This window comes from Mixophyes fleayi, chromosome 3 (assembly GCF_038048845.1).
Source record: "Mixophyes fleayi isolate aMixFle1 chromosome 3, aMixFle1.hap1, whole genome shotgun sequence".
Taxonomy (NCBI): Eukaryota; Metazoa; Chordata; class Amphibia; order Anura; family Limnodynastidae; genus Mixophyes; species Mixophyes fleayi.
This window is the reverse complement of record NC_134404.1, coordinates 137,406,924-137,427,292: the sequence shown is the minus strand read 5'-3', so window position 1 is coordinate 137,427,292 and position 20,369 is coordinate 137,406,924. Positions and strand designations below refer to the sequence as shown.

Genomic DNA, 20,369 nt, shown 5'->3' with positions numbered 1-20,369 from the left:
GTAACTCCTTGGCTTGCTCTGTCAGCGATGAACTGCCCAACAGAACAATTCCGTTACATTAACACTATGAGGGACTGACTGGATCACTATTAAATAACTTTTGGTAAAAATTTATTTAAAGCAAATAGCGCAGGGTACTTATTTATGTAATTGCATCTGCACTTATTTTTTGATATTGTGTATATTAGGAAATAGTTATTTCTGAGACCAGGGGAAGAAATTCGTCTCTTGTCTAACCTTGCTATAGGAAATCCCTATTTCTGATGTATATATCTGATACAATGAGCCTGTGTTTACAAAGCCTTTGGTGTATTGTGATTTGGGGAAGTGGCTTGTTGTGGGTCCTTTTGTTGTTCTGTGTGAATATGTATTCCGAACGGTCTGATGAAAAGCCACATGCTAATCAGGTCTTTTGATGTGTGAGGCTTAACTTGGAGACAGGAAGGTTTAATTTAAAACGTGCTGCCACATTTCCTGCGTCTCAAACAAAGATGCAGGATATCACAGCAAGGTTTTTAAGAATTTCATAGCGAAGTATAAATATTAGTGGCTTTGCAATCCATGTAAATTCATGTTTGTGTAAATAGAGTATATCCTGATGCTTAAAATAGCATGTGTCTGAAAGGTATAAATGCATTGACTTGTACACTGAAATGTATCGTTCTTCTGATGTTTCATCTGACCTGATCACACTGGTATCTTCCACCAGTGTGTGTGAGCAAATAAACCATCTTGCTTCAAAGACCTGCTTGGAAACATCTTCAATATCGCTGTATTCCTGTGATCTACAAATTAAAACCCTAAATCTAATCCGTTCTCCGGCTGCTTCTGAGGTTTGGACCCAAGCGTTTCCAGTACCACCGCTCTGCCTGCTACCCAGCAGCCCTGGTCCATGTGATAGGCCAGGGGAAATCCATTCAAAGCAACCCGGATCCATAGTAAGAGGTCCGGAGTAACTAGCCCAGGACACACAGCAACGAGACCCGCTAGCAGCGTCTGTGACACAGAAGAAACCCGGTATTGGACAACCATCTCAGGCATTAAATAATTCATAATCACATATAATAAATAGACCTCATTTTTACCAAACAGCCCCACATTCAATTAATAGCTCTCAAACCATCCCAGCATTAAATTAAAGGTCCAATAACCCCATCTTATCTTCATAGGCCCCACTAATAAATTGCCCCACCACCCACAAATAAAATAGCGCCCATAATTAGCCCCAACCTGCACTCCACCATTAAATTAAGATCCCCTTCCCTCACACATTATATTAATATACTAACCCCCCCCCCTCCAGACACACGCACACACACACACACACAATATACACACTGGCCCACTCTCACACACACACTATATACATTGTCCCCCCCCACACACACTATATACATTGCCCCCCCTTCCCCACGCACACACTATATACATTGCCCCCTCCCCACACACACACATATGCCCCCCTGCCCAGACCGCCCCTGTCCGGGGACATTGGGGACATCCCACAGCTGAATCACAAGAGAAAACGAAGAAACAGCATGAAGCACCTTTCTTCCAAAACTTGCATACTTGGATGAAAACACATTAAACCAAGTGAATGTGTGTACAGAAGAAAATGTGGCTACCCTACACAGCTGTTCACTTATGACGTGCTGCCAGGGAGCACTCACAGAGCTTGTAGAGTGTACCCAAAGATTATCTGGTACAGGCTGCCCAGCACCACTATAAACCTGACAGATTACAACCGTAATCCATCATGCAATAGTCACCTTGGAAGATGGCCAGCCTTTCCTGTGTGCATCATAGAAAATCAAAAGATCCTCAGTCTTGCGCACATCCTGAGTCCTACACACATAAATGCACAAGGCTTGGACCACATCGAGAGAACGAATAGAAATTTTGTCCTCTGAAGATGGTGACGTAGTCAAGGCAGGAATGACAATGTCTTGATTTAAGTGAAATCTAGACACTACTTTAGGGAGGAAGGAAGGCTTGGTTCGAAGAACTGCCCTGTCCTCATGAAAAACAAGAAGAGGAGACTTGCAAGATAAAGCAGCAAGCTCTTAAACTCTTCTTGCCGTAGAGATAGCCAAAAGGAAGACCGTTTTCAGGTTAGAAATTTAAATTCCACAGTATTCAAGGGTTCAAAAGGCGACTGCTGTAAAGCATTCAACAACAAATTTAAATCCCATGGTGCTATCGGAGGAACATATGGAGGTTGCATATGGAGCACCCACTGAATGAAGTGTGCACATCAGGCATAACAGCGAGTCTTCTTTGAAAGAAGGCCGAAACCTGACCTCTAAGAGGACAAAGGCGCAAACCCGCGTCCAGCCCATTCTGCATATACTTAGAATATAAGTAACCTGGATAAACAAAAAGAAGTAGGATACCCTTTCTTTTCACACCAGGCAATATATGTCTTCCAGACTCGATGATATATTTTTGCTAAACCTGGTCTTCGAGCCCGAGGCATGGTTTGAACCACGCATTTGGAAAAACCTTTAGCTCTCAGGATCATAGCTTCAACAGTCACGCCATTAAAGCCAGAGGTTCCAAAACTAGATGACAAAAGGGTCCTTGAGTAAACAGGTTTGGGCGTAGTGGCAGACGCCACGACCGACCTCCGCCGTGGATAGCACGTTGGTGTACCAGGACCTCTGAGGCCACACATGTGGAGACAGGCAGAATACCTGGCCCGACAGATTCAAGAGGGATTTGTTCCATTTCGACAGAAGTTCCAAATGGAACTCCTGTGCATGAAACTGAATAAAGCCCAAACGCAGCCCAATCGCCGTGCACTTAAACTAGACTGAAGCTAACAGGAAGTGGGGTATAGAGAGGGAGGAGCTAGGGCTTAGTTAACAGAAGTTTTAAAGTGCCAGTTTGCCCTGTCCTTACTCTATACCCCAATTTCCCTGGTGTCTCCCAAAGGAGGGTAGAGAAAGTAAGGATTTTGAGTGACCTAGTCAAAGCCCTCACTTGAATCCAATTGAGATGCTGTGGCAGGACCTTAAACGGTCAGTTCATGATAAAAAAAAACCTCCAATGTGACTGAATTAAATCAATTCTGTAAAGAAAAGTGGGCCAAAATTTCTCCCACAGCATGTGAAAGACTGATCTCCAGTTTTTGGAAGAGTTTGGTTGCGGTTGTTGCTGCTAAAGCTGGCACAACCAGTTATTAAGTTTAGGGGGGCACAACATTAAAACCACTGACAAGTGATGTGAATAACATTGATTATCTCTTTAAAACGGCACCTATCAAGGGATGGGATATATTAGGCAACAAGTGCCTAACAGTCAGGTCTTGAAGTTGATGTGTTGGAAGCAGGAACAATGGGCAAGCATAAGGATCTGAGCCACTCTGACAAAGGTCAAATTGTGATGGCTAGACGACTGGGTCAAAGCATCGCCAAAACGGCAGGTGTTGTGGGGTGTTCCCGGTATGCAGTGGTTAGTACCTACCAAAAGTGATCCAAGGAAGGACAACCGTCATCAGAGTCATGGGCGCCCAAGGCTCACTCATGGAGCGAAGGCTAGCCTGTCTGGTTCAATCACACAGAAGTGCTACTGTAGCACAAATTGCGAAAAGGTAAATGCAGACTATGATAGAAAGGAGTCACAGCTTGCTGTGTATGGGGGTGTGTAGCCACAAACCAGTCATAATGGCCACGATGATCCCAGTTCACCACCAAAAGAGCCTACAATGTTCACGTGAGCGCCAGAACTGGACCATGGAGCAATGGAGGAAGGTGGCCTGGTCTGGTGAATCACGTTTTCATTAACAATCACGTGGACGGCCGTGTGCGTGTGCATAGTTTACCTGGGGAAGAGATAGCATCAGGATGGATTATGAAAAGAAGGGAAGCCGGTGGGGCAGTGTGATGCTCTGGGCAATGTTCTGGTAGGAAACTGTGAGTCATGTACTGCCAACCTAAACATTGATGCAGACCAAGTACAACCCTTCATGGCAAAGGTATTCCCTGATGGCAGTGGAGTCTTTCAGCAGGATAAAAAAAATTGTTTAAGAATGGTTTGGGGAAATGACAAAGAGTTCAAGGTGTTGACTTGGCTCCAAATTTCCCAGATCGAGCATCTGTGGATTGTACTGGATTAACAAATGAGCCTTGGCAAATTACAAGACTTAAAACATCTGCTGCTAACGTCTTGATGCCAGATACCACGAGACACCTTCAGTGGTCTTGTGGAATCAATGCGTCAACGATTCAGAACTGCTCTGGCGCCACAAGGGTGACCTACACAATATTAGGCAGGTGGTTTTAATGCTGTGGATGATCGGTGTAGGTGTTGGATAACTTTTTCTTCAATAAATTAAATGACTATTTAAAAACTGTATTTTATGTTGAATCAGGTTGTCTTTGTCTTATATTCAATTTTGTTTGAAGATCAGTGTAACAAATATGCAAACACAGAATAAATCAGAAAGGGGGCAAACAGTTTCACACCACTGTACTTATCAAACAAGGTTTTCCAAAATATTGATAGGCACAGTGTCACTGGAATGGGGTTATGAGTGGGCGAGAGTCAAACTTGGTACATTATGTAGATCGAAGAATACAGGAGGCCTAAGCCATCTAAATTTAGAATCTAATATCTTGCCTCACAACTCAACCATCTAATTTAATAGCTCAAAGATTCAACAGGGGCAACCCTAAGGCATATTCTGGGTGAGCAAATGGATCCTTCCCTGGGGCCCTTGCAGATCCTACTTAAGAGTCAAAAATCCATAAAGTAGCTTCTATTGGAAGTTAGGTTTCTCAAGTTTGGTCAGGGTCACATAGGATTATGGGAGGGGTGGGCTAGACCCATATACAGTCTGGTTCAACAATAGGGTTTGAAAGCTGGTCAAACTCACAAAAGATGTCAAATGGCAAAGGATGAGGATTTTTAACCTCGTTCAGCTCTATAGCAATGATTGTTTAAAATAATTTGATCAGTTAAGACCTGAATTTTCTATCCATAACTCACATTTGTTTTTTTTAGATATTTAAAACTGCTCTAAGTGGGTGAGGATTCTCCTCAACCTGTAGATTTTCCTCTCAAAGATATCTTGTCAAGGTAGGCGCATACAAGGGGCTGTTCTTTATAGCCGGCTCTTGCTACAGGTTTCACCAGAAAGTCTTGTTCCTCTTAGTGCAAAGTGGATGGTAGAGTTAGGTGAAATAACAGATGGTGAATGGAGTCTGATGCCCAGGGGCACAAAAGTAGCCACATCCTACCAAAGGAAGCAACAAGTGCACTTTTATATTCTTCACAGGGATTACCTTAACACTATAAGGATATTCAAAATGGATGGACGCAGTAATTCTAACTGCCCTAAATGTAACACCCATCCAGTTACTTTTTGGTACATGCTTTGGAGCTGCCCAGTGGTGTATACATTTTGAAAAGATGTGTGGAAATGTATATGTAGAACAGTGGCAGGACCCCCTGCCTTATGCTCAAGATATGTCACTTTGGCACCACACAAGAAGAGTGTTTTAATAAACTACTATTCAAATATATGCTTTACTTAACCTTATTGGCCAAGGTTATACTTGCTAGGCGTTGGATGACTTCAGATACCCCTAGTTTACGTAACTAGATTAATGTTACAAAAGGTTTATGTATGAGAGCAGAGAAGCTGTACATATATATGTCATAAAATTTGGTCTTGCTGGTACAAGTCCCAGTTTGCAATACATCCTCATCAAGATGAAAATTATGAAGGGATGGATTCTGCTTCTCTCCCTTTCCCACCTTCCCACTGGGGTGGTCTCTACAGCCCTGCACAGCACATCTGTACTAAGCATATTTGTACTATGTATTGTTGTTTATCACCATAATACTTATTTATACAGCTGATTGATTCTGTAATCAGAAATATACAATTTTTGTAGTCATGACATTACCCTTCATAGTTGCCTTTTGTTAATAGAAATGGGATTACTTAGTTAGCTAGGTTCGTGTTTTCTTTTGTTGTACTTCTACCATAAAACCTTCAATAAAAATACTTGTTTAAAAAAAAGAAAATGGCTTAGGTCAATCTCTCCCAATGTAACTCACGTTATGATCCTCTTTCTCCTCAACAGCTTCAATCTGTTCTCTGAGCCTTTCCTCCTCTTTGACAGCCTCATCTCTAGCCTTCACAGCCAGTGTAAAGTCTTCTTCCTTCTGAAGTAATATGCGCTCAGCCTATGAATGATATGAACTCACATAATATTCACCAACACATATATGCATAACACCCCGATATATTTTCAGTTGTGTATTTAAGAGCATTGATGAACACGTCATCTACTTCCTATGAAGCTCCTCTTCTTTTTGTATAGGTAAAAAGACACACAGGGGCATATTCAATTCCGATCCGATCCGCGGTAACGCGCGTGACCGCGGAAAATGCGCAGTACTGCCGGTAATACGGTACCGCAATAACGCGGATTTTCGTTCGCAGCCCAAAATCCACGTTATTGCGGTAACGCGGATTAGGTTCGCGGCCGTTTTGGCGCGATCCCGCGGATCGGGATCGGAATTGAATATGCCCCACAGAGTCTTAAAAAGCTATGTGGCTTTGGCCTGCCAAATTTCTAGTGTATTTATTATTTGCCTTCAAAACTTACTGGAAATGCAGCACAAGAGGCCCTGGGAAAAACAAATTATAGAGAAGAGGTCCCTGCTGCGGTGGGGTCAATTTGATTAGGTCATCATTTAACGGACATCAAAGTTGTGCTAAGATTACAGCCTGATGAAAAGGTAGCACTCAACAATCCATTATGGCTGAATACCAGACTTAGAGAATTAACTATTATTCTAGAGAGATACAAGATATGAGATGAAGTATAGTCACGAAAAGAACCAAACTTTTGTGCCTGAAACATGGTTTGAATAATGGGGTCAGCAAGACCCTTTGCTTGAGAATTAGAGCTTCAAGAGCCATGTCTATACAGCAACTGTCATGAGCTGTAGAAAAAAAAAAGGATCCTAAAACAGAAGGCTCATCCGAAAACTGATCAATAGAGTTCTGCTGGCTAAGGCTGTTTAGGCCAAGGAAATGCAATAAACAAGCCCTGCACATTCCAGTTGGATCTTCCATAGAATCCAAGGGATAGGTAAGTTTGGGGATAAATAGGTAGAAAAACTGAAATCGCCAGTGTGTTCATGAGAAACACTCCCGGGACTTTGATTGTGGAGAGGGAGCGTGTAAATTAGTTGTAACTTCAAAAGATTTATGTATGGGGACCCCTAGATCAGAAAGTAACATGCCAGGAAGTCCACCTTCTAGTTATTCACCCCCAAAATGTAAGTCACTAAGATGTTGGAACAAAATGCTCTGCTCACTGCAGCATATGATATGGTTCCCTAATGGCCTATGGGATGCAAATGCCCACATGATAGTTCAGATAGACATTGTCACAGTGGTAGCATGTCTGGACACTGAACGCTGAATCTTGAGGATCAATATATAGTGCTCAGGGCCAGATAAATGCCCCTAAGTTCAGGAAAATTGTTTGCAATGCTAAAGAGATCATGTATTTTGGATGCTGTTATGGATGAAAACTGCTACCTATCCCAAGAGATTGGCGACCGTAGTGAATAAATGTCACACCATTCACCACACAAAGGAAATTATCCTGTAAGACAGACAAATGGGACTTTTGAGGTACTTGTTCCACAAATGCAGAACTGGATTTTTGGACAGGACATATGTGAAACTGCACATTTGGAACCACACTCAGAGTCAAGTCCCAACCAGCCACAAGCAATATCAGATGATAGTGCACAGTTTGTTCAGAAATTATATCAACCCTTTGAAAGAGAAATTACTAAATAAAATATATAAAATAAACCTTCTGCGCGACTGTTAATAAGGTGCCAATGCTTGGGGTCTGCAGTCCCAAATTATTAAAATACATAAACACAACAATGCAATGGTCATCCTATTCACTGGAAATACTTGTGCACTGCAAAAATATAATATAATTTATTGTATATCAACACGAATCCACATGGACAATGTGAACTTAATACAAAAACCACATTAAATGAAAATACCACTTAAGTATAATTTAAATACCGTAATAAACATAATAATGGTAGATGCACCTACACATAAATATGACTAATAATATGCGGATAAATCCAACCATCAGGCTGATCACAAGAGAATCAAAAAGCTGATTTTGCTGGTGATATTAGATTGATGTAAAAAAAATTGAAATTTGCGTGTATTCAAATAGATATTAATGCTGGAACAATGAGGAGTCCTGGGTTAACAATCCCAAATAGTAGATTGGGTAAGATGAAATAGGTATGCGCATTGTACCTTGCAGTGACAAGGCAGTGTATCTGAATCCTAGGCAGAAAATAGGATCTTTAGAAAACTCCTTGACCTCTTGTTAAAGGAATCCTTGAAGGATGTCATTGTCTGACTAGGAAGCAATAGGTGGAAAAAATTCTTAAATGCCAAGTCGCCCTGGAAAAAAGGGTAAGGGGTTCCTCAGGTAATTTAGCCTTACATTTGGCAAGTACATAACTGTGAACCCCCAAAGTTGGAGGCCTAGCGCTCCTCATCTTAGACATTGATTTCTGAGAACTGCACATACCTACATCTTAGAAGGAAAAGAAAGTAACTAGAGATGATCAGGCTCGGTTTTCTGAAAACCAAACTGATCCGAACATTGCGGATGCGAGTACCGCGCTGAGTCGGCTTGGTACATTCGTGCTTCCTCGAAACTGAAAAAGAGGCAAAATGTTATTGTTGCATGGTTGGATCTCACAAGTTTTGGATTCTATATGAACCACCATCCACGGATATCCGGCATCATTTAAGAGACAGACACAGAAGGAGTAGCAGCGTTCTTGGCAGTCTCCAGTGCAGTTGGCCAGTGTCATTGCTCAAACAGAAACATTAGTGGTGACAGTGATCTTGGCAGTCTCCAGTGACATTGCTAAGTGCCATTGATAACACAGAAACAGGGGTAGCAGACAGTGTTCTTATCACTCTTCATTCTAAAGTCACAGTGCTCTGTGCCATCTATATGAATTCACATAAGTCCACAGAAGACCAGGAGCACCAAGCAGGCGCTGGCACCAGTCATGAGATACTAATTCCTCTACGTCATCTGCTAAAGCCTATGTTCAAGTTCATAGTGGTTTTAAGTTAGGGAAACAGAAATGTAAAAAAAAAAAAAGCTTTTACTTTAGTAAAGAAAAAAAAACACCTGCAATCAAGGCAAAGTAAACTGTAGAAAGACATAAAATTGCCAACATGCCATTCTACACATGCTTTCGGCTTTCTCTATTAGTGCTAGTTCTGCAACTGTCAGTGAGGCATCTTTCTGAAAGAGCAGTCATAATGATGCAAGACCTTGTCATTCTGAGACAAAAAGAGGTGCCCAAATACCTTTAAGTGTAAAAGCCGAGCTGGAAAAAAACAGCAAGGCAGTAGAAGAAACTGTATGTTGATTCAGAAACGACACAAATCCTTGAGGAGAGTCTATCCACAAGTGCTATGAGCTTGAGAAACTGAAGGAGGAGATGAAACAAAGCAATTATGCCAAGTATGTCGGACTTGTAGATCAAGTACTTTATTCGCTTCGCCTGGATCCAAGAGTTATCAAAATCTTAAAAATCGGATTACTATATTTTGGCGACTATGCTTGATCCTAGGTTTAAGAGCTATGTCTTCTCTTTATTTCCAAATGACCCAGATCTCAAGAGAGGCAAAGAGCTTCTGGTGACCAAGTTGACAGCTCAAGTGGTACGTGACAAGACGATGTCTCCTCCTTCAGTTTCTCAGGCAACTGCTGCTAGGAAAAAAACTTAGATTTCCCAACAGACCCAGGGATGATGCAGATGACTCAGCACAACATTTTGACATCTGGTCTGGTCTAAAAAAATTGGCCAAAAACCGTGACACCTCTGCCATAACTTCACCTTATCCTACTATCAACATCCAAAGGACGGTGGAGGATTATTTTAATGACATCATACAAATAGACATGTCAGACAGTCCCTTTACATACTGGGAGGAAAAAATTGCAATTTGGAGACCCATGTACAAACTCGCTTTGCAATACCTAAGCGGCCCATCCTCCAGTGTGTAATCAGAAATACGTTTCAGCACAGCAGAGAACCTTGTCAGCGATCGGCGTAAGAGGCTACTTCCTAAAAATGTGGAAAAGATGATGTTCATCAACATGAACTACAAATTCGACGACGAAGGCCTTTACCGACAATTACATCAAAGTACAGAGACATCTGTAATGGTGGATCTCAAGGGTAATGAATTAATATTGTGTGAGGATGCTGTGTACACTGATGAGGGTGAGGAGGACAACAACATCTTGCCACGGTAGAGTTCACTGACAGTACTGTTGGGCTTAAGGCAGCTAAGCTATTGGTAGCTTGTTTTGTAGGAACCCAAACAAAACTTCAACCACAAAAGTGGCACTCCTTGTCGCTGGAGGTGCTTTTTTTGTTAAATTGTTCATGTCCTTCTTAATATCGAACATAAAGAGGGTGGGAGGGCCCAGGGACAAATCATTCTTGCACCATTTTTCTTTACTGCCACTGCTGTGTGGCAATATTTCCTAGATGCGTTGTGAACTGCCGTGTGTTTGTGTCATTGCTCTGTATCCAGCCAGCTCACTGCAGTCTTTGGCCAAGAGTGGATGAAAATAACATTGTGACCTGTGAGGTGTTCATAACTGACTGGAAATTAGTGCTAATGAGGTTAATAATAATGTAGGAACAAAAAAAAAAAAAAGAGCCAAATTATGGGAATTTAACATATTTTAGCAATTTTTTAAAAAAATACAGATCCATAACAAAAACCAAAACACGCAAGAGCAGATTTTCCAAAACCAAAACACGAACTTAATACAAAACCAAAATTTAAACACGGGGGTCAGTGAAGATCTGTAAAACGAACACTGTACTAAGCTGCAGCTCTTTAAATTGGTGTAAGCCTTACATGCCACCCACTAGGTAGCTACAGAGCAAGAGTGGAAAAGACAAATCACTTCACTGTAACCACACTTTCTGCACAGGAGCTGTTGGTAGTGCTCCTGCTGTTTGATGGTCCATGTCACATGTGCAGGTCTCAGTTCTGCATACGCTAAGTGTGACTCTTTACGAAAATCCTCCTTGATACCTGCGCTTCCACAGACTATTAGTCTATATTGTAGCCACCGTTCCTGATGGTTGTCATTTTGGATTGTTCAACAAGGCACTCAACTGTCCCTCAATTAATAATGAACTGCAGGGCATTTCAGTAAGGAATAAAAGACTTCTTATCCTGCTAGTCTGCGCCACTGGGTGACACCAGAAATGTCCTACTGAGAGATATTAGGGTGAGAGCGGGCAGAGGAAGTAAGGTGAAAACTAAATAAACACCCACCTGCCACGCTGCAGGGGACAGCTGAAGCTGTTCCTCAAATAGTGTAAAATAATAATATAAAGTAAGAGCAAACAGTCCCGTGTCTCCAACATCTGTGTCCCTCTACTGCTAAAGGAAAAAGTAAATTATTGCACTTAACACGATATACAGGAAAGAAAAAGGTCTTGCAATTTTTTTCTAACCTGCCCTTGCTTTTGAGGACATAACTGTACACAATGTAGACTCAGGCTGGCAAAAGAATACAATTATCCACATTCCTCTTAAGCTGGGTACACACTACAGAAATTTCGACCAACTTTTTATGCCGAGCGATTTTCAATGCGACCGATGGTCCGATCGCTCGGTCCATGGACTGCATACACACTAGCCTTTGTTTAGGATGATAAAGGGAAGAGCGGACGTCCCTTTAGCGACTTTTTACAGCCATGTTGTCGTGAACAATTATTTAAATTTTGTACACACTGCAGCGACATTTGCGGGAAATGTAACGCGATATCAAAGACATTAGCATAAAGGGGCAGAGGTTTCGCTATAGTTAACTCCCAAAGCTGCATAAGAGAAGGCAACAATGTCTCTTCATTCATTCATTCATATAAAATAGAAGTTTAGTAACAGACATAAAATTTAGAAAAACATTTAACTGCTAAAGTGCAATGCAATGATTATTCCCTAATAAAAAAATCCCTTCGTATGTAATGGAATGCTCCATTCTCGGCGTGCATCATAGCTGATTGGTCCACAGCAGAAACGAACGCCCATGTCTGAGTGTATAAAATGACAGAGGAACCTGTTTGGCGCAGAGGAGCGTGTGAAGATGGCAAGTGAGCAAGTGTCAGTAGGTGTTAAGGTTGAAGAGAAGGTGTTAGTCGGGGTTGTGGGTGAGGAGAAGGTGTCAGTGGGGGTTGCAGCTATTGAGATGGAGATAGAGTCAGAGATGGTGCTGGAAGGGCTAAAAAATGTTGAAAAAGTTAGGGTGGGGGATGGAGATGCTCAAGAAGAGCAAACAGCAAATCCAATGAGCCCAAGAGAGGTGGAGATGATGGTAAAAGTACTGGACCAGGGCGACAACGACATTAAAAAAGGTCAGTAGCACATGTAGTGTACCTGCTAGAAGGACTTTATTTCATTCTAGTGTCACATAAAGCAATGTAAACGCTTAATTTGAAACCTAATTTTTTTGTGTCAGAACGAAGAATTAACGGTGAGAAGGCCTGTTTAGATACCACTAATGTTACACCTGTTAGAAAACAAGAAAAAATTGAAAAAAAAAAATATACTAAAGAAGTTCTACACAAAAGTATTTCAGTGAACATGTATAGACAGCTAAATGCTTTGGGCACATACCTGTACCGTTATAATAACCAAAATGGCGCCTGTTTACCAGAATGTATGGAGGTTAAGCCTGCTATTATTGCGATTTCGCCACAGGGGCCAAAATATAAACTGATCTCGAGCAGTGTGCAAGGTGAGAAAATGAGAGTATTTATGTCGTTGAATATAAATTACAGATATAGAAGTTAAATGGTAAACATTTTTTTATTTCCTTGTATCGTAGATAAAGAAATCAAAGGGAATAGAAACCCAAGCGACATCAAGACCTGTTCTGCCACAAACCAGTAGCACCTTTAAAAATACAAAATACTAAAAATAAAACTCTGCAGTACTCTGCGCTCTGATTGGTATGGGCGCACTCACTTCTCATGCGGGTCTTTCAGACAGCTGTGTGTGTAAAAAATTTTGTACCTTTTTTCCTGCAATAAAAATGTTGCATGAACACTGTGTGGATTATTCTGGGTACTTCTCAATTATAAGTTAATAAAGGTTAATATAACTTTAATAGTTTATAAAGGTTAAAGTTTAGAAAGAGTAAATATAAATACATTGCCAACATAGACTGGGACAGACATCATCCGCACCACATGGGACTGGGACAGACATCAAAAATTTTACATACACACGCCCCCTAGGTCGAGGAAGTATCGGAGGATTGTCGTGGATCGGACGTAAGTTTATACACACTGCACAACGGAAACAAGATTGGAACGAAAATATTAAACGGTACCACCAACCAAATTAGGCGACAATCGCCCATTTGGGCAGAGTTTCGACCATCGTGCCACTACACACACTGACCCGACTTTTGAACGAGCGGTCGTATGTCGGCTGTTTGAGCTGATTATTGGACGAAAACAGTGTAGTGTGTACCCAGCATTAGAACTGACCTGCTGCAATTTAGCCTTTGTTCTCTGGAGTTGAATTTTGCATGAGTCAAGTTCTGAGTTTGTCTAGATTGAGGAAAAAAAAAAAAAGTGTGAACATGTTAATCATATATGCATTTATGGAATGCTACATGTGTCACTGCTCACCTGTGTGTACTTGGTCTGTAGGGCAGCACTGAGTTTACGAAGCTTGGAGTTCTCTGACTGAGCATCACAGAAAGACTGCAATTCAGACTGCAAATGCTCTATTGTACTCTGCATTTAGAGGAGCAAAATCAGAACATGGTATTATAAAATCAAGAAGGATAACACAATAACTGAACTACCCATAATGTTTCAGCTACAAGCCTAAATAGAATTTATTATTATGTCTTCTAATAACAATCTGAGATGACCTTTGTTGATCATCTTATAATAAAAGTATGCTAAATACTAATCCATTGAGAATAATGTAACTTATTGGATCTCTAACTTGTAAATCCAAATATATATATTAATAGCATAAGTACGATTTATAGAAGTGGCTAATTTCTAAGATGCGGTTGTCTGAAGAGGGTACATCATATACCAAATTAAAGGTCTTGGTCTGTAGATTTGCAGCAAAATTGGCGTTATAATCAGTTGCATCTTTCAGAGTTATTTTGCAAAATGTTTGCGCGCCGTTTACAACAATGCATTACCATTGTCCTCTGGAAAATGTGACAGTTGACAAAACACCTGTGCATCTGCTGGTTGCTCTGGAAACTGTGACAATTAGTGAGCTCTCCCTGTGCACCTGCTGGGTGACCTGGAACATGTGACCTGCTGGGTGGTCTATAAACTATGACCGTTATTTGCAACCCTGCTGGGTGACTTGGAACATGTGACCTGCTGGTTGGTCTGGAAACTGTGACAGTTATTTACAGTCACATATATCAGTGCTTCTTGCGGGGACCATACCCAGCAATGTAACGTCGATGGAAGAAGTTATACATATATTGTAGTGTATAAAAAAAACTCTTTAGTTCCTTTAGTAAAGTGATTGATAATATAGTAATTTATTCATTATACTTCGTTGTTAAAATTTCTACATGTGATTCTGCTAATAAAGTAATTTAGCCATTATATTTCAGTTTAATTTAAAGCGTTTACCACCAGGTTTCTCTAGTAATTTTGATAAACATAAATTAGAATCTGATTTTTAAAATAAAAAATACATGATTTTGTTTAAAAACTTTTCCCACAGCTCACCTGCATTTTCCCTTTTTCATATGCCAGTTTATTCTTGCTATCGGTTAGTTCAGTCAGCAATAATTCCACTTGCTTCTTGGCATGCTATGAATGAAAAGAACGTGAGCATACAAAGAGAAAATGGCGACGCACATGCATGAAAAACGTGAATGTTGGCTAGAATGCCTTATATATATATATATATATATATATATATATATATATATATATATATATATATATATATATATATATAATGCATTTAGAAGATGATGAAACAATTAATCAAATGAGCAAGAGACTAAGATGGAACATTCATCATCATCATCATCATCATTTATGTATATAGCACCACCAGTTCCGTAGCGCTGTACAGTGAATATTTGTCATTCACATCACTCCCTGCTCCATTGGAGCTTACATTGAACTGAATGATGTGGAAAAAGCATAGCATATATTTGGCATTGGCTCAAAAAACTGAAGACGAGACAATATGGTGAAACAAAAGAATCTTAAATAAATCATGACTTTAATTCAAATACTCCCAGACGCCTGGGAGTATATTGATTACCATTATCACCTTGGGGATTGGGACACACCCCCTCACTTCTCCCGCAGGCTGCAGCATACATTCAGTGTGGCAGCGCAGTCCCACCTATTACACTCACTATGACTTTAGTTCAGTTATTTTATGAAACACATTGATTACCTGTTCTTGCTCCAACACTGCCACATGCTCCACAAGCTGTTTATTTTCCTGCTCTTGTGTCAAAAGAGAACTCTGAACAGTTTCCAACACCAGCTGCAACATAAGTAGAAAGTGAGGTATAGCATAAGACATGACAACATGAACATTAGAAACAAATCCAAAAAGAGAAGAAGTTGGTTTCTTGTAAACTCCCACTGTAACATAAATAATATGGGTAAATGGCAGCATGCGGATTGCATTGAAGGTATACACCTTTAATGTACTTGCTAGAGGCATAATTGACATTCCAGAGCTAACTTCCCTCTCTCAAGGCATATATGTTTCATACCTATTAGGTAGTAGGAATCTCATGCCTATTGTGTATCCATGTTATTATCATTGTTTATTTACAAGGCACCACACAGGTCCACAGTGCAATGGGGAGAGGAGGATACCTAACAAATATTACATACGATATTACATAACAAATATTGCATAACAGGGAATAGGACAAAAGAAGGATGTAATGGAGGCAAAATAGCAAGAGGCAGTATAAGACAGTACTATGGTCATAAACAGTACACATGGGTGAACTTGATGTGAGCAGGTAGGAAGACAAGAGGAAGGAGGACGCTACTCGTGAGATCTTATAATCTGAAGGGGGACACAAGGAGTGAGGATGTTGGTGTGAGGAGGGAGGGTCAGTGGGGGAGGAATTAGAAGGAGAACTTATAGGCTTTGATGAATAGTTGAGCTTTTAAGGAGCATTTGTAGCATTGGAGGCTGATCTTTTTGAACCTGGGAGAGAGTTCCAAAGAAGTGGAGTGATGGGGAGAAGTCTTGGAGACGGAAGTATGAGCATGAGGGTGAGGAGTTTGAATTGGATTTTGAAGGGAATAAGGAGCCAGTGTAGTGATTGAAAGAGATGGGAGGCAGAAGCGGATCGGTGAGAGAGGATAATCAGTCTTAACATAGTGTAACAGGGAGAGGCAGGTGACAGAGAGGCCAAACAAAAGTAGGTTGCATTAGTTGAGGCAAAAGATAATGATAGAGTGGATGAGAGTTTTAGTGGTGAGAGGTCTAATCCTGGCAATGTTGCACAGGTGGAAATGTCAGGTTTGGGTAAGAGACTGGATGTAGGGAGTGAAGTATGAGGAGTTAAAATAATGAAATATAGGCAGCAGACATGAGGAACAGAGGAAAGCATAGTGTTGTCATGATGAGGGAGGGAAGATGATGAGTTCAGTTCTGGACATGTTACATTTGAAATAATGTTGGGACATCCACAATGATATGACATAGAGACAGCTTGACATATCTCAGAGGAGAGAATGGGAAAAGTCAGGGGAATAGAAGTATATTTGGATGTGGTCAGCATAAAGGTGGTACTGGAGACTGAAGGAGTTGATTAGTTTTTCAAGGGTGGAGGTGTATGAGAAGGGAAGAGGGCAGAGGATGGACCCTTGTGCAACCGCAACGGGTAGGGTCAGGGTGGGAGGAGCCAGTGGCAGACAGGAGCCTTTGGAAAGGTAGGAGGTGAACCAGGAAAGGTCAGTATTACGAAGGTGAATGGAATAAAGGGCGTCTGACTAGATCTTTAAGGCCCTTCCTTGTAAAAACTGGTGTGCTCGGACTAGAGCATTGAACAACGCTTTTAAATCCTGCACGTTTACGAGGAGCTTTGACGGCTCTGGACTCCTGGTTCCTCCTTATATATGCACAGCCGTGGTATTGTCCAACTGGATTCTGGCTTATTTGCCTTTCAGAACAGATTGAGCACAAGATGGAGTGTTTGATACTAATCTGAGCTTAAGAATATTGATGGGAAGTAAAGCTTCCTGTCTGGACCACAGATCCTGCAACCGAAGATACAAGGTCACAGCTCCCCATCCCTGAAGACATGCGTTCGTAGTTACAATGGCCAGTCCCGGCCCTTATTCAGGTTGTCGGTCTTCAACCATCACGGAAGAGAAAGATAATTTTATGGAGATAGACTGATGAACTGAGAAGCTAATCTAAGATTGGACCTGGACCACTTTGCAAAAATGCGTTTTGCAATGTACTTTGAATGAAAGCTGCATACTGCTCTGACCATTTATCAATGGCCATGTTAACCAAGACAGAGGCTAACATGGGCCCTTAAGGCAGCCCCTGATGCCGCAAAGATGGATTTTAATGTACGTCCACATTTCAAATCCATACCATCTTTACGTGTAGTGGCATCTGAAATGTATATTGTGGGCGATTTTTGACAGATGCACCACAGGTGTGTCCACCTTAGGTTGTAATTCCCATTTTGCTATCTCAAAGGCTATACAATAGGAAATCTATGCAGCATTTGAAGATGAAAAAGAGATTAACAGTTTATTTTTCCTTTTAAGTAAAGCAGCATCAGAGTCTGGAGAGTCCTACAGGTCTAACCAAGACCAGATTGTCAATGCCCTGTCCCCTGAACTGCTCCTCTCTTTTAAACACTGCTGGGTCTTTCCAAGTGGAATCACCCAACAGTTCACCTTCCTACTGTAAGACGAACTCTGAATCAGAATCCTCCCTGAAGCAAATCTGGGTAGCATGTTGATGTTTACGTGGTCTCTGAGCTGTTGCAATCTGAACTAGTTTTTTCAGCAAAGAAAAGACACGCGTCAACCCCATAACATATTTTTCTAAAGTTCTGAACCAAAGTGATTCAGACTGGGTCGCAGAGACGTGATCAATTAAGATATGGCTGGTATTCTCCCAAGATGGAGAATCAGTCTCAAGGGAAAATAGGCAGGACTCACAGTCAACTCCCTAGGACGCGCTTCGAGTTTAGTTAACTCAGCAACAGATAGAGATGTCGCCCAAATAAACTTCGCCATCTCAGCTACGTTCTGTTCTCCCCAGACATGCTAGTGCTATAGTTTCCAGCCCCATAAGCTCTACACAGGGCATCTGGTACCTACCATCCATTTAGGAGATTTGTGTGGCACCTGGAGCAGGTTAAATAAACAACAGATTTTTCCATCTCCAGATTTTGATTTGGAACTGGTCCAGTTATGCGATATGATAAAAAAATACCACAAAAAACAAACAATTTTAGAATCTAGCATTTAGGGGTAAAGGCAAGTTTTGCCTTTAAACACATTGCCATTTTATATTTTGCCTTCAAAATTGCCTAATATCATCGATTTGCTAGTATTGGAGGTTAATACATTTACCCCCAAGAATGAATAAAATATTCTCAAACAGATAGACAGATAGAGACCACAGTGGCAGAAATGGACAGTACTGGTAAACAAACAACACACACGCAAAAAGACAGGAAAGGTTTTGGTACCTCATCCCCAAAAGGCTTCCCAGAGAAATTAACAGAAGGAGCCTTCTTGAGAGGAATCAGAGAGATAAAGCTAAGCCTTAGCAATGCATCTTCCACCCCTATAAGATGAAAGTGGGGTATGATTTCTTTACAGCCCGACAGGAATATCAGAAAGAATGCCCATCAAGAAGGTAACAAAAGCACGATTGTGTTCCCTCAGGTCCAGTCCTGTGAGAGCCCCAGCCAGCCCTCCTTTCTCTAGTAGCTTCAGCCTTACAGAGGGGATCTACCTGACCATTAACCAAAGCCCTTGGTCCTTTAGGAAGCCGGGGGAGCTGCTGATATAGTCCCCCCCCATAGCTCTCGTAGTGAGCAGGAGATCTATGTTACTGTCTATCTTCTCTGCTCCAGAACACAACCGCCATTTTGAAAACCGATGCTGCTTGGCACCAGCTTAATTGGGATCGTCCTTCACTAACTTTCTAATTAGTGAGGAGATATGCCCTATGGAGCACTGTAAGCGGGACAGTGGAAGGGGTGGTGAAGCCAGACCCAGCTCCACCTCCTCCCAATGAGTGAATTACACTCTCGCACAGGAGTGAGATCAAACTGACGGAGCAGCACTACAAATAAAGTTAAAAAAAATATATAAATAAAATACGATTAAAATACAAAATTGCTAACCAGGCTGCCATAGGCAACCCATAGATATATCGTCCAACTCCTTGTTCATTTAGAAAAAACTGTAGACTCTGTTAACTCCTAAGTGTCCATCTCCTGTGAACCACCTCTATACCCTATGGCAGCAGTGTCTCATGATTTGATGAAAGAGAATTATTATTACCAATGAAAAACAAAACTATATATTAAGTAATTCTCTCCAAAAGTTCTCCTCCACCTGGGAACTCCAACTAGTAAGCATAACAAATTGCAAAATAAGGTGGAATACAGAAAGTTAGAAGTAGTATAAAGGCCTAACTGAAATAGAAGTAGATATAAAACCTGCATAGTCTTAGGATATGGAGGATGGGCAACACCACCACCCCTTCATACATCTCAAATCTCATATCAACATAGACTCCCTCCCGCCCTCTTAGATCTACCTCTGACCTGCGCCTTGTCTCGTCTCTGGTAACCTCCTCTCACTCCAGCCTACAAGATTTCTCCTGTGCTGCTCCCCACTTATGGAATTCCCTACCAGGCCCAATCAGACTTTCCAACAGCCTTAAAATCTTTAGACGCCCTCTGACAACCCATCTATTTTTTTTCCAGAGATTATCTTATCCCGGATGATACTATTCACATTAATACATTGCAGTTGTCCCAATCTTCACCCTGAACCACACTCACTCCTCTTGTTTCAGCTGTGCCTCTCCCACTTAGATGTAAGCTCTCTAATGAGCAGGCTCCTCCATACCCTTTGTTTTCATGTCTGCATTTATTTTGCATGCCTTGTATGTTCTTGTTTTATGTATGTCCCGTTTCCCCTACTACACGGTGCTGAGAACCACTGTGGCACCTCATAAATTTACTATAATAATAATAATAGGCCCACTG

General features: G+C 41.2%; 1 protein-coding gene across 2 annotated transcripts in view; it reads right to left on the bottom strand.

Annotated features, from left to right (window-relative positions):
* Positions 1 to 20,369, bottom strand: part of CCDC150 (coiled-coil domain containing 150) — a 78,784-nt gene that overhangs the window by 21,745 nt on the left and 36,670 nt on the right. For both annotated transcript variants that reach the window (XM_075202424.1, XM_075202425.1), the window contains exons 14-18: positions 15,539 to 15,631; positions 14,851 to 14,934; positions 13,768 to 13,875; positions 13,624 to 13,686; positions 6,067 to 6,195 (exon numbers count right to left, since the gene is read on the bottom strand). In XM_075202424.1, the coding sequence (XP_075058525.1) occupies positions 6,067 to 6,195; positions 13,624 to 13,686; positions 13,768 to 13,875; positions 14,851 to 14,934; positions 15,539 to 15,631 (477 nt within the window). The remainder of the gene's footprint in view (positions 1 to 6,066; positions 6,196 to 13,623; positions 13,687 to 13,767; positions 13,876 to 14,850; positions 14,935 to 15,538; positions 15,632 to 20,369) is intronic.